Raw genomic sequence first — 14,422 nt, 5'->3', positions numbered from 1 at the left:
AAGAGTTGGACTACTTGGTATGTTTAGGAGCCTTTTCCTGAGGGTTAAAAGGTTAAGGAAACTAAAACTCCATAAAGAAAAGCAAACAACATTAGCACTGATTAACTGTAAATCATTGCCTTCATCATAAGTGCAATCAATGATGATTATATTGACACTGTAGAACCTTTAAACAGTAGAAAATGACTTCCATTTCTCTTTCATATTCCACTAGAACCAGCCCGGGATTCTTCCCCCTCATACTGGGCCCAACCAGGTAGGCTGGATCCAGGAGCCGAAAATGAACGAGAAGATCACCGGAAAACATCTTTCTGCCTTTCTTTGTTATATGAGTGAAGCTGCCAAACTGAACATGGAAAAGAGGGTGATCAATGGACTCAATGAGGCCTGTCAACATATCAAAGACCTGAAATCCTGGATGTGCAACCACCAAGACTGCCAAGAAGTGTGCCAACTCCCTTTTGATGTGAACGACCACCACGAAACTCTTATGTTTGTGAAGGGGCTTCTCACCCTCTACACAAAATGGTTGATTAAAGGAACAGAGTAATATACAATATGCCTACTTGAAGTCTAGCTTTATTAATAATTCATATATTTATTTATGACAACATTTATTTATTCATCAGTGTACTGATCAGTGTCTTATCAATTGAACACTCTTATTTGGTTCCGGGTCACATTGAAAATACGTTTTTTTTTTGTCAAAGAATTGGTTGTATCATTATGTTATCGTTTGTGTCATACAAGAATGTTACCAATTGTTGGAAATGCCATGTATTGTACCTGATGCACATTAAGTAACATGCAAAAAAATACTACGTTCCATTCATTAAAAATGTTTCCGGAAATTGTACCGTTTGACATACTTCCTAGACTTGTGACATGTGCCGTCGGCAACGTAAGAAAGTAGGATATTGAGGTTACCCAAAACACAGTACACAAGAAAAACACAAACCATGTAGGAAAAAACTATTTTCTTTACTACAAGAAAGAAAATATTTACAACACTAACTTCTCAGAGGGAACAAAAAGGACTTCCAAAAAGTAATCTCATAAATGAAATCTTCCTTAAACAAAATTGTTAATACTTGTTTTATAACTTAAACCATATCATGATTCTTGACAGAGGAATATTTCCCACATGGTAACTGCTTTGCAAACAAAAAAAGTTTAAATCATCATGACATCCATCTGCTCTTGCCCTTTGAGTATTTGCATAGCTCCAATTCCCTTTGAATGGAACAGAAATAAAACTTTTGATCTGAATGACGATAGATGAATGTTAGTTGTGATTAGCCCTAATGCTGTCTGATGTGGACAATAATGTACATGTGGGGCTCAAAATCTTGATCTGTAACAATAACATAGTCCCCAGTCATCGGGTAAAGGGGACTCCACTCTTAGAGTAGCAAAGGGTGCAAACATTAAGTGATCACAGTTAAGACATGTACTAAGGCCTCTCAAAAAACACACTATAAAACCCCCATAAAATATACATTCATGAAATAAACAACCAATGCTGCTAGATTTGACATCATTCAAAGTAAACTGTTGTTGTGCATCAAGTAATAAATACAGAAAAATCATTAGACTGCCTGAGGAGAGTTAACACAAAATGTGCTAAGACATAAAAAATAAAAATAAAAAAATATCACACTGCAACAGTAATACAGTATCCATGCATGTACTGTTCTGGGGTGCATTTCTCATAAAGGAGTAGTCTCTCTAGACAGATGGGATGCCTCCCACAATGTGACAACGTAGGTTGGTGTTTCCAAGACTAATAAAGGAGAGGGGTGTAAAATGTATGTTTCTATATTCATTTCAATATGGCCTATAAAAGTTGCATCTTCGACAAATAAGATCTGAACTAGGAGAGACATGCATCTTTGAAAGGCTAGCATAACAGCGTCATAAGCATGGTTTGATTATGAGAAACAAAAATAGAACATGCATACGCTATGTAACCTGTATGGTTATGACTGACGCTTGTCTTCAGCTTAAAGTATCCTAAATGTGTTTGTTTGGTTAAAGGGTACAGCATAAACACTCACCAGCGCCTCCCTTAGCGGAACAAGAAGAAAATAGCAACATTCACCACATAATGTTTGAATGCTCCTATAACACAACGTTTCTTTGTTTAATTGACTGAATGGAAGGTAGGCTGCAGCGTATGATGTTAAATGTACAGTGAGTGTAGTGTGTGCCCCAAGTGCTTCGCATCGGTCTTCGGACCACTCAGGGTCCATTCCGTAAAACTGCATTTTCCTTAAGTGAAAGGTGAATACTTTTCCATGGATAGCCTTTGGCTTAATATTATCTGAGGATATGAGACTTCTGGTATAATTTGAAGAGTCCAACCCCCCAAGAAAAGGGTAGAATACCCAGGATGTCTGTCCACAAAGGACTGGGACACCCTCCCTCCCTCCCGCTGCATGGACAGAAGAAAACTGTGCAAGAGTTTGAGACCCCACCAGATGCATATGAGCTGAATGATGAGAATGAAAGACCAGTAGCAAATAGTTACTGTTGAAGGCTTTCATGGTACTCAAAGCATACTGCCAATCAATGCTAAGCTTTTGGTTTGTTTTATAGGCTTTTTGATGGCAAGCTCAGTGTATCCACACTCATCGTCATGCAACAGAGTAAACAACAGAACCAACTGAATCTCACTCAACTCCTTCAAGAGATATTTCCCTTTTAAGACAGTTCATAGGCCATCTTATACCTTAAATAATTTAAGAGCTGAATAAAAACAAAAACAAAAAACAAAAATGAGCAAGTATGCTAAATGGTTGAAGCGCCATGTTATTTGCCTGCTGAAGTGAGCCTGAAAACAAGCTGGGAGTTCCCCCGTCAGCAGTGTTGAAGGTTACATTAACAAAGAGCAACAAGGGCAGCAGGTCGCCTAGCGGTTCAAGCTCTGGGCCAGTAACTGAAAGGTCGCTAGATCGAGTTCCTGAGCCAACAAGGTGAAAAAAATCTGAGCAAAGCACGTAATCCGAATTGCTCCAGGGTTGCCTTTTACAATGGCTGAACATGGCCATGACCCCACTCTCTGAGGGTGTCCCAGGGGGAGTTGGGATATGCAAAAAACACAATTACAATTCACACATGCGTATAATACACACTTGTACATGTGTGAAATAGAACAAATATAAGCACCCACATTATTGCTGTGTTCAAAAGATGCTGTAAAGTTGTTCTACGGGTTGTGTGTATCAATCTTCCAAAGTAATGCACCGAGCCTGGGTTGTTGACAGCAAAGCCCAGTCGATGTGTAGGAATGATAGGTCAGTGAGCTGGATAAGGTCACGTATAAAAAGACCCTAAACATCATGTCCTGTTCTGAATGGTAATGGATAGGGTGGAAGACAGAGTAACCTCTTTGGATTACCTTTAAGGCGAACTAGTGCTGGTGCTTTTCCATATTATTGTTTCAAGGTGTTTTTCAATCTGGGGAGGTTAGAGGAGTTTGTGGTAGGGGCCCTCAGTGGAGGGCTCTACTAGAGGGTACTATGACCATGCCCTCTATCTGAACCCTTCTTCCGCTTCCTCTCCGCTGAGGGTGCGGCTAGGAGTCTGCAGAGTGCCTGTGAGTGTTGGTGACAGCCTGGGTAGCTTCCTCAGGCAGCAGGTTAGGGTCAGTAAGGACAGATGTGCTCGTGCTGAGCTGCCGGAGAGTGCTAAGGACCACTGGACAACAGAAAGACCAATCAGCTATACATTCATCAGAGTTGACATTTTGTGTGACAACAAGTTACACAAAACAAGGTCGAATTTTAAATTTCTCTCTCCATAAAATGATGTATGAAACAATCATGAATGAATCGTGAAGTGATAAGTGAGAAAGTTAGAGGCATAAATATCATACCCCTCCACAGACGGTCATGCGCTAGCTGTCTAGTCTGTGTTTTATAAAATGTGCAATAAGCATAACAATATGCATTTATATGAGGAATGACACCAAGATGAAGACAAGGAGCTAGCATGCCTCAGTAGGGCTTCAGATTGTGCAGCTGACTCTTCAGGATCCTACTTCCTGCAGCATGCTAATCAGACAGTAGTAATATAACCTAGTGAACTGAACGGTCTCCAGCAAAGATCATCTCTGACGTCAACATCCCTCCCTCATATCATGAGATCGCTCCTCTGAGTGCAGGAGACAAAGGTTGGCCAAGACACTGAATGTGTTCTTTCTTGTAAATAAATTACAGGAAAAGATTGTGAGTGATAGAGGTTGACAGATCATGACACACCATGACGCCAAACTTTCCTTAGAAAGCAATGGGGGTGGAATGGACTTTTATACATTCTAAAGAAGGAAGTATAGCATAACGTCACACATTCAATCTAACACCTACAGAAAGACAGTCATTCAAGTAAAAATCATAGTGAACTGCCATAATGGAATCATTAGCCAGCTGTGCCTTCTCTACCCACCACCTCCTCACTCTCCTACTCTGACACAGCTACCATTTAATTGAAAACAACAAATGTGTGGATGTGTGAGAGGTTTGGGGTGCTGCGTGGGGTTTACTTACTGGGCCTCAGCACAGGCAGGGAGCAGTGACAGTCCAGCCATTGCAGTGTGGTCTCGCACAGCTCCCCTTTGCTTGTGGTGGAGACCGTCCCATTGAAGGACTCAAACAGGGGCTTAATGATGATGCTGAACTAAGGATGGTGGGTCAAGGGTCAAACACACTATTGAGAAAAAAGATCTGAATTTGCATCCTATTCCTTTCTCACACTGACAAACAAGACAGATATACTCAGATGGCTCATGGAACTGCAGTCCTTCAGTTAGGTCCAAAAGTATTTGGATAGTGACATATTGTTGTTGTTTTGGCTCTGTACTCCAGCACTTTGGATTTGAAATGATACAATGACTATGAGGTTAAAGTGCAGACTGTCAGCTTTAATTTGAGGGTATTTTCAGTCATATCGGAAATTACAGCACTTTGTACATAGTCCTCCATATTAGGGAACCAAAATTATTTACACAAATTCACTTATATGAGTATTAAAGTAGTCAAAAGTGTCGTATTTGGTCCCATATTCCTAGCATGCAATGACTACAAATCGTGTGACTACAAACTTGTTGGATCCACTTGCAGTTTGTTATGGTTGGTTCAGATTATTTTGTGCCCTTATAGAATTGAACGGTAACTAATGTATTGTGTCATTTTGGAGTCACTTACAGTGTAAATAAAACATAGAATATGTTTCTAAACACTTCTACATTAATGTGGATGCTAGCATGATAACAGATAATCATGAATGAATCGTGAATAGTGATGAGTGAGAAGTTAGAAGCATAAAAATCATATCCCTCCAAAAATGCTAACCCCCCTGTATTTGGTACTGGTGAGAGGTTAGCATGTCTTGGGGGTATGATATAAAATGCTAAACCCCCTGTTATTGGTACTGGTGAGAGGTTAGCATGTCTTGGGGGTATGATATAAAATGCTAACCTCCCCTGTTATTGATAATGGTGAGAGGTTAGCATGTCTTGGGGGTATGATCTTTGTGCCTCAAACTTAGTCACTCATCATTATTCACAATTCATTCAGGATAATCCATAATAATGGTAGCAATCACAAGTGTTCAGAAACTAGGGCCTCCCGAGTGGCGCAGCGGTATAGGGCACTGCATCGACCCCAAAATGACATCTCATTTACCATTTGTTTCTATTGGGCCAAAATAATCTGAAACACAACCAAAACAAAGTACAAATGCATCCAAAAAGTTTATCAAGCTTGATGTAGTCATTGTGTGGTAGGAATATGGGATCAAATACTAAACTTTTGACTACGTTAATACATACAGAGCATTCGGAAATTATTCAGACCCCTTGACTTTCTCCACATTTGGTTACGTTACAGCCTTAATCTCTAAAAATTGATTAAATTGTTTTTGACCCTCAATCTAAACACAATACCCTATAATTACAAAGCAAAAACAGGTCTAGACATTTTTGCAAATGTATATTTAAAAACAAATGAAATATCATATTTACATAAGTATTCAGACCCTTTACTCAGTACTTTGTTGAATCACCTTTGGCAGCAATTACAGCCTCAAGTCCTCTTGGGTATGACGCTACAAGCTTGGCACACCTGTATTTGGGGAGTTTCTCCCATTCTTCTCAAGCTCTGTCAGGTTGGATGGGGAGCGTCGCTGCACAGCTATTTTCAGGTCTCTCCAGAGATGTTTGATCGGGTTCAAGTCCGGGCTCTGGCTGGGCCACTCAAGGACATTCAGAGACTTGTCCCATAGCCACTCCTGCGTGGTCTTGGCTGTGTGCTTAGTGTCGTTGTCCTGTTGGAAGATAAACCTTTGCCCCAGTCGGAGGTCCTGAGCGCTCTGGAGCAGGTTATCATCAAGGATCTCTCTGTACTTTGCTCAGTACATCTTTCCCTCGATCCTGACTAGTCTCCCAGTCCCTGCTGCTGAAAAACATCCCCACAGCATGATGCTGCCACCACCATGCTTCACCGTAGGGATGGCGCCAGGTGTCCTCCAGGCGTGACACTTGGCATTCAAGCCAAAGAGTTCAATCTTTGTTTCATCAGATCAGAGAATCTTGTTTCCCATGGTCTGAGAGTCTTTAAGTGCATTTTGGCAAACTCCAAGCGACCTGTCATGTGCCTTTTACTGAGGAGTGGCTTCTGTTTGGACACTCTACCATAAAGGCCTGATTAGTGGATGGCTACAGAGATGGTTGTCGTTCTGGAAGGTTCTCCCATCTTCACAGAGGATCTCTAGAGCTCTGTCAGAGTGACCATCGGGTTCTTGGTCACCTCCCTGACCAAGGCCCTTCTCCTCTGATTGTTCAGCTCTAGGAAGAGTCTTTGTGGTTCCAAACTTCTTCCATTTAAGAATGGCCACTGTGTTCTTGGGGATCTTCAATGCTGCAGAAATGTTTCGGTACCCTTCCCCAGTTCTGTGCCTCGACGCAATCCTGTCTTAGAGCTCTACGGACAATTCCTTAAACTTCATGGCTTGATTTTTGCTCTGACATGCACTGTCAACTGTGGGACCTTATATAGACAGGTGTGTGCCTTTCCAAATCATGTCCAATCAATTGAATTTACCACAAGTGGACTCCAATCAAGTTGTAGAAACATCTCAAGGATGATCAATGGAAACAGGATGTACCTGAGCTCAATTTCAAGCTTTGTCATTATGGGGTATTGTGTGTAGATTGATGAGGATTTGTATTCATTTAAACAATTTTAGAATAACGTAACAAATGTGGAAAAAGTAAAGGGGTCTGAATACTTTCCGAAGGCACTGTACTCTACACTTGTAACCTTTCACAAGTCTGAAACCTGAGGTTAGGGTGCTTTCCAACAGTCAAACGGTGGCTCTTCTTTGCTGATATAGAGCATCTTATCTAGCCTTCTGGTCTAAATAAAATGAACCAGCATAATATTAAAAGTAGCCTGATTGAATCTTATATTATTACGACAAAGTTATGTTCAATGTCAAGGATAAAAGGATACAATCCAAAACTTCCAGTTCTGAAGTGTGCGGCTCTTCACATACTCATCAAACTTCTCCCGCATGTGGTCGAAGCGGTGGCGTGTGATAGGCACTCCCGTAGCAGGCAGCTGCTCCTGACACACACTGTGGCACAGCAATAACGTACAGATCAGATTACTATGTAATGTATACTGACACATGGTATCATCACATATGGTAGGGTGTACACCCACTCTGCCCAGATGCACTTTGGTGATGAAATTTTACTTATATTATAAAATACATTTTACAGAGACAAAAAGTATTATTCATGTTCTGAATCATTCAGTGGGGTCTTTAACATATCATTAACAGTATATCCAAAAAGTCAGATTTTGCAATCTAATACATCCAATAACAAGCCATGAACTCTTGACAAAGCTGTGCAGGTTTCTCTGAACAACGTGAGGATTTTACATTTTGTGGTCGTTCTTCAAAGTTGTTTCCACAGGTCGCAAAAAACTAAATTAGCATGACACGAGTCAAATTAAATGTAAAAGACTGAAAATTAAAAAAAACTTGGTATACGTTCAGTGCTCCGTTGACATTTCACAGAGACACGCTTGTTTTTGTGAGAAATCTTTGGAAAATTACAGGAATTTAGAGTAAATATGAAAAGCTTATACTAAAATATGAAAATACTACGTCTCAAAATCAATATCCATTTTACCTCTATATTGTTTTATGTCCTGCGGATTCGAGAAGCAAGATGAGCTCAATGGGAAAGTAGCGATACAATTTTCTCAATTTTTTACCACTATTTTTCTCTGGCCTCCATTAATTTATTCACCTTAATTCTGGCCACCCTGCAAGGGTACACACTCCAATAACGTTTGAATGTATTATAATAAGAGACATGGGGTTTGGACCATTGGTTTTCTTAGAGGACTATATATACAATTAACATATTTTCCCCATTGGTCAAAAGATGCGTTTTTGATTGGACACCCTACATGTGGCTGTGTACCAATAATGAAACTGTTTCATGAACTCGTCTCCTCAGAGGAGAGTAATAACAGATAACAGTGAGGCAGTACGTACTTTATGGAGGCATTGATCTCCTCAATCTCCTCCCGTAGCCTCTTGGTCTCTTCCTGCATTTGCTGCCTCTCCTGCTGCAGCTTCGCAATGTAGTCAACGGTCTTCTGCAGCGTGCCAGCATTACTGATCTGGTATTAAACACAACAAGAATGGGTGCCGATATTGGGAAGGTCATGTAGAAATATATATATTTTTTTAAATAGTTGAAATAGAAGCTTTGGGGTGCATGTTGGAACATTCAACAGTGTGAGGGTATCCATCTTTCTTTCATTACTTTACTATTTGTACCCTGCATCTGAAAATAACAGGATGTGCATACACAATGCTTCTGAACTGAACTTTAAATAAAAGCCATCAAAAGCTAGATTTGGAAGATATGAGTATGATGACTCAGAAGATGGATGACAGACAAGATAATGGCTTTACATTGGACTGGGACTTGAGAGTGGGAACCAGGCTGCTCAGTGTTTTGAAGCCAATGTTGATGTTAAAGCGCCTCTTCTGTTCAGCAGTGATGTGGGTCACCCTACGGCTCTGGAACAGATAGGGAGGAGAGACAAGTATCATCACAATGATCAGTGTCCACAATGCTTCTACGGCAGGCACACTCAGCACCAGACCTGCTTGAAAAAGCTGAATTTATACAGTCAAAGAAACGCACACAGAGACAGAGAGAGAAGCAGGCATGTGGGCTGATGATACCTGGTTGGACTCGTTCTTAGAGAGGGCTGTGCTGCTGCTGCTGAGGGGAGACTTAGGACTGGAGACCTGCTCTGACCCACACGGTGACCCCTGACCTGAGCCACGCTCCTCATGCCCTGGGAGACACAGATGATCCAGAGTTGCCAAAAACCATCACAACAAAGACTGCTACACCAGTGAGCACCAACTCACAAAGACAAATCAATAATGTTATGGAAAGCAGAAGTGCTGTAAACATTCCAAAACAATGTGTATGAATGTTACCATGCCACATTCTGTATGCATATGTAAAGTTATTAGATCGATAGCTTAGGTTAGACAGGAGGAAAGTACCCTCGGACACTTGACTGAGGTTAGTGTACATACAACAGAAAAAAATAAGGGCTTGGCGTATGTCACTCACCAGTACAGTCCTCTTTATTGATAATGAGCTGGGGAGACTTTGGAGTCTGTGGAAGGATATGAAATCCAGGAGCCTGAGAGAGAGAGGGGGATGGGAAGAAATAAAACACAAATTAAATGAAAACGAACTAACATAAAACTGGGTTCAGTGTAAAGTAAGGCAGGCCCTTCAGAGCAGACACGGTCTTACCCTTGATAGGCTTGAGGAGGCGATGACCACGCCAGTTGAGGGAACCACGTCTGCTTTCAGGGGAGTTGGAGTAACAATCACTGCACTGGTATGCCCTGGGAAGGGGGCTGAGACAGCAAAATATTTGACATTACAACAGTCACAGAATAAATGCTGATTTCCTCTCATTTATTTCATCTCTAATATTGAGCTTGGATGTCATTGATGATCTTTGCTAGGATCATCTGGGCTCAATTGCTTGCAAATATTGACTAGGTTTCATTCAGTTTTTCTTTACAATAGTCTTTACTGACTATAAAAATGACAAACAGTATTGCCACCTTGTGGTGTGATCACAATATGAGATGGCTCTCTAGTGAAGCAGTAATCCCCCACTTCAATAAATGGTAGTGTTTTGGGAGTAGCACCTGCTAGGCATGCATTAATTCAATATTACATTCAATATTAATATCAATACACCATTCTCATCCATCAACAATTAAATAGTTTGGGATGTGATTAACTCACTTGTTAGGATGAGGTGAGATGAGGGGATGGGGTTGGCAGGAACTATCCTTTGCACATGGCATGTCTTTTTGCTGGAGCAAGAAGGCTGGATGGGTCTGGGCAGGGCGAAAGTCTGGGGGTGTTGGAGGGGGATGGCAGGTGAGGGTGCCAGGGGCTGGAGGGGGGGTGGTGGTGGTGGAGGAGCCCGGGTTAAGGAGCTGACCTCAGAGCCCTGACTGAAGGTGGTGGCAGCCTCACTGGGTGTAACAATGGAGGAGGCAGTGTGTGTGATGACAGATGGGGGTGGGGAACCGTCCAGGCTTGTGGCATCGTCCAGGGGTGGGGGGGCTACTGATGTTGCTGTGACAGCACCTTGGCAGGGCTGGGTGTGTGGCAGTGTGGGAGGGGCTGAGGGTTGCATGAGGGAGGAGCCTCCAGCCTGACCACTAGGTGGCACTGGCGCAGTGAACAGAGGCATGTAGTTCTGTACATAGGAGGAACCTTCACCGGTCCCACTGGTTTGATTGGCCATGAGGGAGGAGATAGGCAGGGGGGCTGCGGAGACGAGTCTGTGGTCATGACTGATGGACGGTAGGTCAGCTGAGAGGTGCATGGAAGAGAGAAGCTGGCCCTGTCAAGTCACAAGGACAGGAGAAAAGAAAGCACATTTATAATGTTATCAGTTAGTCAAATTATGTGAAAACATCTAAGAATAAAGGCAGGAGTGTGTTAGGTCTGGGGGTATGTTAGGGCTGAGGTTCACAGTGACTGGGCCTAGGGTTTACCTGGGATTGAGAGCTGCTGCTGGGTAGAGGAGTGACAGATGAGGCAGTGAGGGAAGCAGAGGGGAAGATGGGCTGACGGAGGCTGTGAAATAAGTCTGGGAGAAGTCTCTAGGTTAGTTAAAATTAGTATAACATCCACTCCACCAACATAAGTGTTAGGATATGCCACCTGCTGTATTACAGTCAACAGCATGGGACTAAGAGGTTAGGCAGACATCACGCAATGATTTGGAGCACAACTCAGTACATGAATGCTTTTTGTGTTTTTTCGTCACAAAATAGGTGGCCTATGGCACTTGCAACGCAGATTTTCTCTGCTCAAATTTTGAGAGGGAACGTATTATTCCTTCCATCACGGTGCGGGCACTGTTGTGTAGATAGGGAGGCTGTATTTTACCAACAAACTTGCTTGGTTGAAACATTTATTTTGGTCCTCTTTCTCTTCTGGCACAATGTTGTTTCACAAAAGAATGAACTCTACATTATAAATTCAAACTACTGTAAAAAAATAAGCAACAGTAGCTAACCAATTTGGCGAAAATATTCACATTTTCCCACCAGGTGTGTTTTTCCACCAAACGGACTTATTGCAGATAAAAATCAGTGTGTGATGAGGTAGTGCACACAAAATTATATTTTTTGTTTAAGTTTTCATGTATTGAATAAAACTAAAAGGTTCAATCTGTTTCCATCACATTTCAACTCTACTGTTGTGTTAAATTGCAAATGTTCCTACTATGGTCTTGGCAGATGCATTCTAGCCAACAGCTCAGATATATTGCAGGTAGGCTAGTCTACATGATGAGATTATTATGGATAAGAGACAGAATATTTTGTATTTGTCAAACGCCAGTCAAGCATCGATCATCATGTCACCAGAATAAGGCCCTCTGTATTTATTAGAAAAGAGCATCAAGCTCATCACTGTGCACTTTCACCACACTGTGAAGTTCATTATAACTTATTTCATCTGTAGCCTAATAAACGGCTTGGTTTCCCGAGTCATAGGACCACAAACCATATCATCGCGTGACTCCCAAGTTTATTTCGATATGATGGTTATTATATCAATATTTGCGCTTAAGCCCCCTAAGGTCGATGTCCGCGCCCCCGAGGAAATGTAATTAGCATAATACAAAAAATCCCTGTAAAAATCAGTCAGTTTAAGCTAGAGATATGTTGTTGTTTTTTTACATGGGATGTGACTCATTCCAACGCATCCGTCTATGTCGCACTTCCGCATCAGCAGTGAAAGGTGACAGAGCTAGAGCTGCGAGACATCCCGAAGATCCGTCTTCTCACAAAATCGGCTATAGCGTTCGAACGGTTTGGCCTATAAACTATGAACCCTCTGTGGAAAGATGAGACGCTCACGAACACGATCGTGTTCTCCATCTTTCTCCACGACCCCCACAAGAGTCTTGGGACACGTCTGAAGTAGGTACAGCTGATTGGTCAACTTCTGTCTGTAGCATCCAAACAGTATGGGTTAAACACTGTGCAAAGATGGGACTCTCACGAACACGTACATGCCAGTTGTCTCGCTCTAAGATGCCCACAGGCCTCGCAAGACTCGTCTGAAGGTCCCACGGTACCAGGTGGAATTTAAAAAAATGGAAGTACACATATAGTGTGTGTATATACACTGCTCAAAGAAATAAAGGGAACACTAAAATAACACATCCTAGATCTGAATGAATGAAACATTCTTATTAAATACTTTTTTCTTTACATAGTTGAATGTGCTGACTACAAAATCACACAAAAATTATCAATGGAAATCAAATTTATCAACCCATGGAGGTCTGGATTTGAGATTAACTCTCAAAATTAAAGTGGAAAACCACACTACAGGCTGATCCAACTTTGATGTAATGTCCTTAAAACAAGTCAAAATGAGGCTCAGTAGTGTGTGTGGCCTCCACGTGCCTGTATGACCTCCCTACAACGCCTGGGCATGCTCCTGATGAGGTGGCGGATGGTCTCCTGAGGGATCTCCTCTCAGACCTGGACTAAAGCATCCGCCAACTCCTGGACAGTCTGTGGTGCAATGTGGCGTTGGTGGATGGAGCGAGACATGTTGTCCCAGATGTGCTCAATTGGATTCAGGTCTGGGGAACGGGCGGGCCAGTCCATAGCATCAATGCCTTCCTCTTGCAGGAACTGCTGACACACTCCAGCCACATTATGGTCTAGCATTGTCTTGCATTAGAAAGAACCCAGGGCCAACCGCACCAGCATATGGTCTCACAAGGGGTCTGAGGATCTCATCCCGGTACCTAATGGCAGTCAGGCTACCTCTGGCGAGCACATGGAGGGCTGTGCGGCCCCCCAAAGAAATGCCACCCAACACCATGACTGACCCACCGCCAAACCGGTCATGCTGGAGGATGTTGCAGGCAGCAGAACGTTCTCCACGGCATCTCCAGACTCTGTCACGTCTGTCATGTGCGTGTGAACCTGCTTTCATCTGTGAAGAGCACAGGGCGCCAGTGGCGAATTGCCAATCTTGGTGTTCTCTGGCAAATGCCAAACGTCCTGCACGGTGTTGGGCTGTAAGCACAACCCCCACCTGTGGACGTCGGGCCCTCATACCACCCTCATGGAGTCTGTTTCTGACCGTTTGAGCAGACACATGCACATTTGTGGCCTGCTGGAGGTCATTTTGCAGGGCTCTGGCAGTGCTCCTCCTGCTCCTCCTTGCACAAAGGCGGAGGTAGCGGTCCTGCTGCTGGGTTGTTGCCCTCCTACGGCCTCCTCCACGTCTCCTGATGTACTGGCCTGTCTCCTGGTAGCGCCTCCTTGCTCTGGACACTACGCTGACAGACACAGCAAACCTTCTTGCCACAGCTCGCATTGATGTGCCATCCTGGATGAGCTGCACTACCTGAGCCACTTGTGTGGGTTGTAGACTCCGTCTCATGCTACCACTAGAGTGAAAGCACCGCCAGCATTCAAAAGTGACCAAAACATCAGCCAGGAAGCATAGGAACTGAGAAGTGGTCTGTGGTCACCACCTGCAGAACCACTCCTTTATTGGGGGTGTCTTGCTAATTGCCTATAATTTCCACCTGTTGTCTATTCCATTTGCACAACAGCATGTGAAATTTATTGTCAATCAGTGTTGCTTCCTAAGTGGACAGTTTGATTTCACAGAAGTGTGATTGACTTGGAGTTACATTGTGTTGTTTAAGTGTTCCCTATATTTTTTTGAGCAGTGTACATATATATACACACATAAGTGTGGACACACCTTAAAATGAGTGGATTCAGCTATTTCAGCCAC

General features: G+C 42.7%; 1 protein-coding gene across 1 annotated transcript in view; it reads right to left on the bottom strand.

Moving 5' to 3' along the window:
- Positions 1-962: 962 nt before the first annotated feature.
- LOC120062985 (MLX interacting protein) overlaps positions 963-14,422 on the bottom strand; it is a 40,402-nt gene continuing 26,942 nt past the window's right edge. The window contains exons 8-17 of the mRNA XM_039013037.1: positions 11,137-11,231; positions 10,373-10,982; positions 9,866-9,972; positions 9,677-9,749; positions 9,274-9,389; positions 8,998-9,105; positions 8,572-8,699; positions 7,512-7,635; positions 4,548-4,677; positions 963-3,699 (exon numbers count right to left, since the gene is read on the bottom strand). Of these exons, the coding sequence (XP_038868965.1) occupies positions 3,578-3,699; positions 4,548-4,677; positions 7,512-7,635; positions 8,572-8,699; positions 8,998-9,105; positions 9,274-9,389; positions 9,677-9,749; positions 9,866-9,972; positions 10,373-10,982; positions 11,137-11,231 (1,613 nt within the window). The 3' untranslated portion in view covers positions 963-3,577. The remainder of the gene's footprint in view (positions 3,700-4,547; positions 4,678-7,511; positions 7,636-8,571; positions 8,700-8,997; positions 9,106-9,273; positions 9,390-9,676; positions 9,750-9,865; positions 9,973-10,372; positions 10,983-11,136; positions 11,232-14,422) is intronic.

The sequence above is a fragment of the Salvelinus namaycush genome, chromosome 18 (genome assembly GCF_016432855.1).
Source record: "Salvelinus namaycush isolate Seneca chromosome 18, SaNama_1.0, whole genome shotgun sequence".
NCBI lineage: Eukaryota > Metazoa > Chordata > Actinopteri > Salmoniformes > Salmonidae > Salvelinus > Salvelinus namaycush.
The sequence above is the reverse complement of the archived record's forward strand: the minus strand, read 5'-3'. Positions and strand labels throughout refer to the sequence as shown.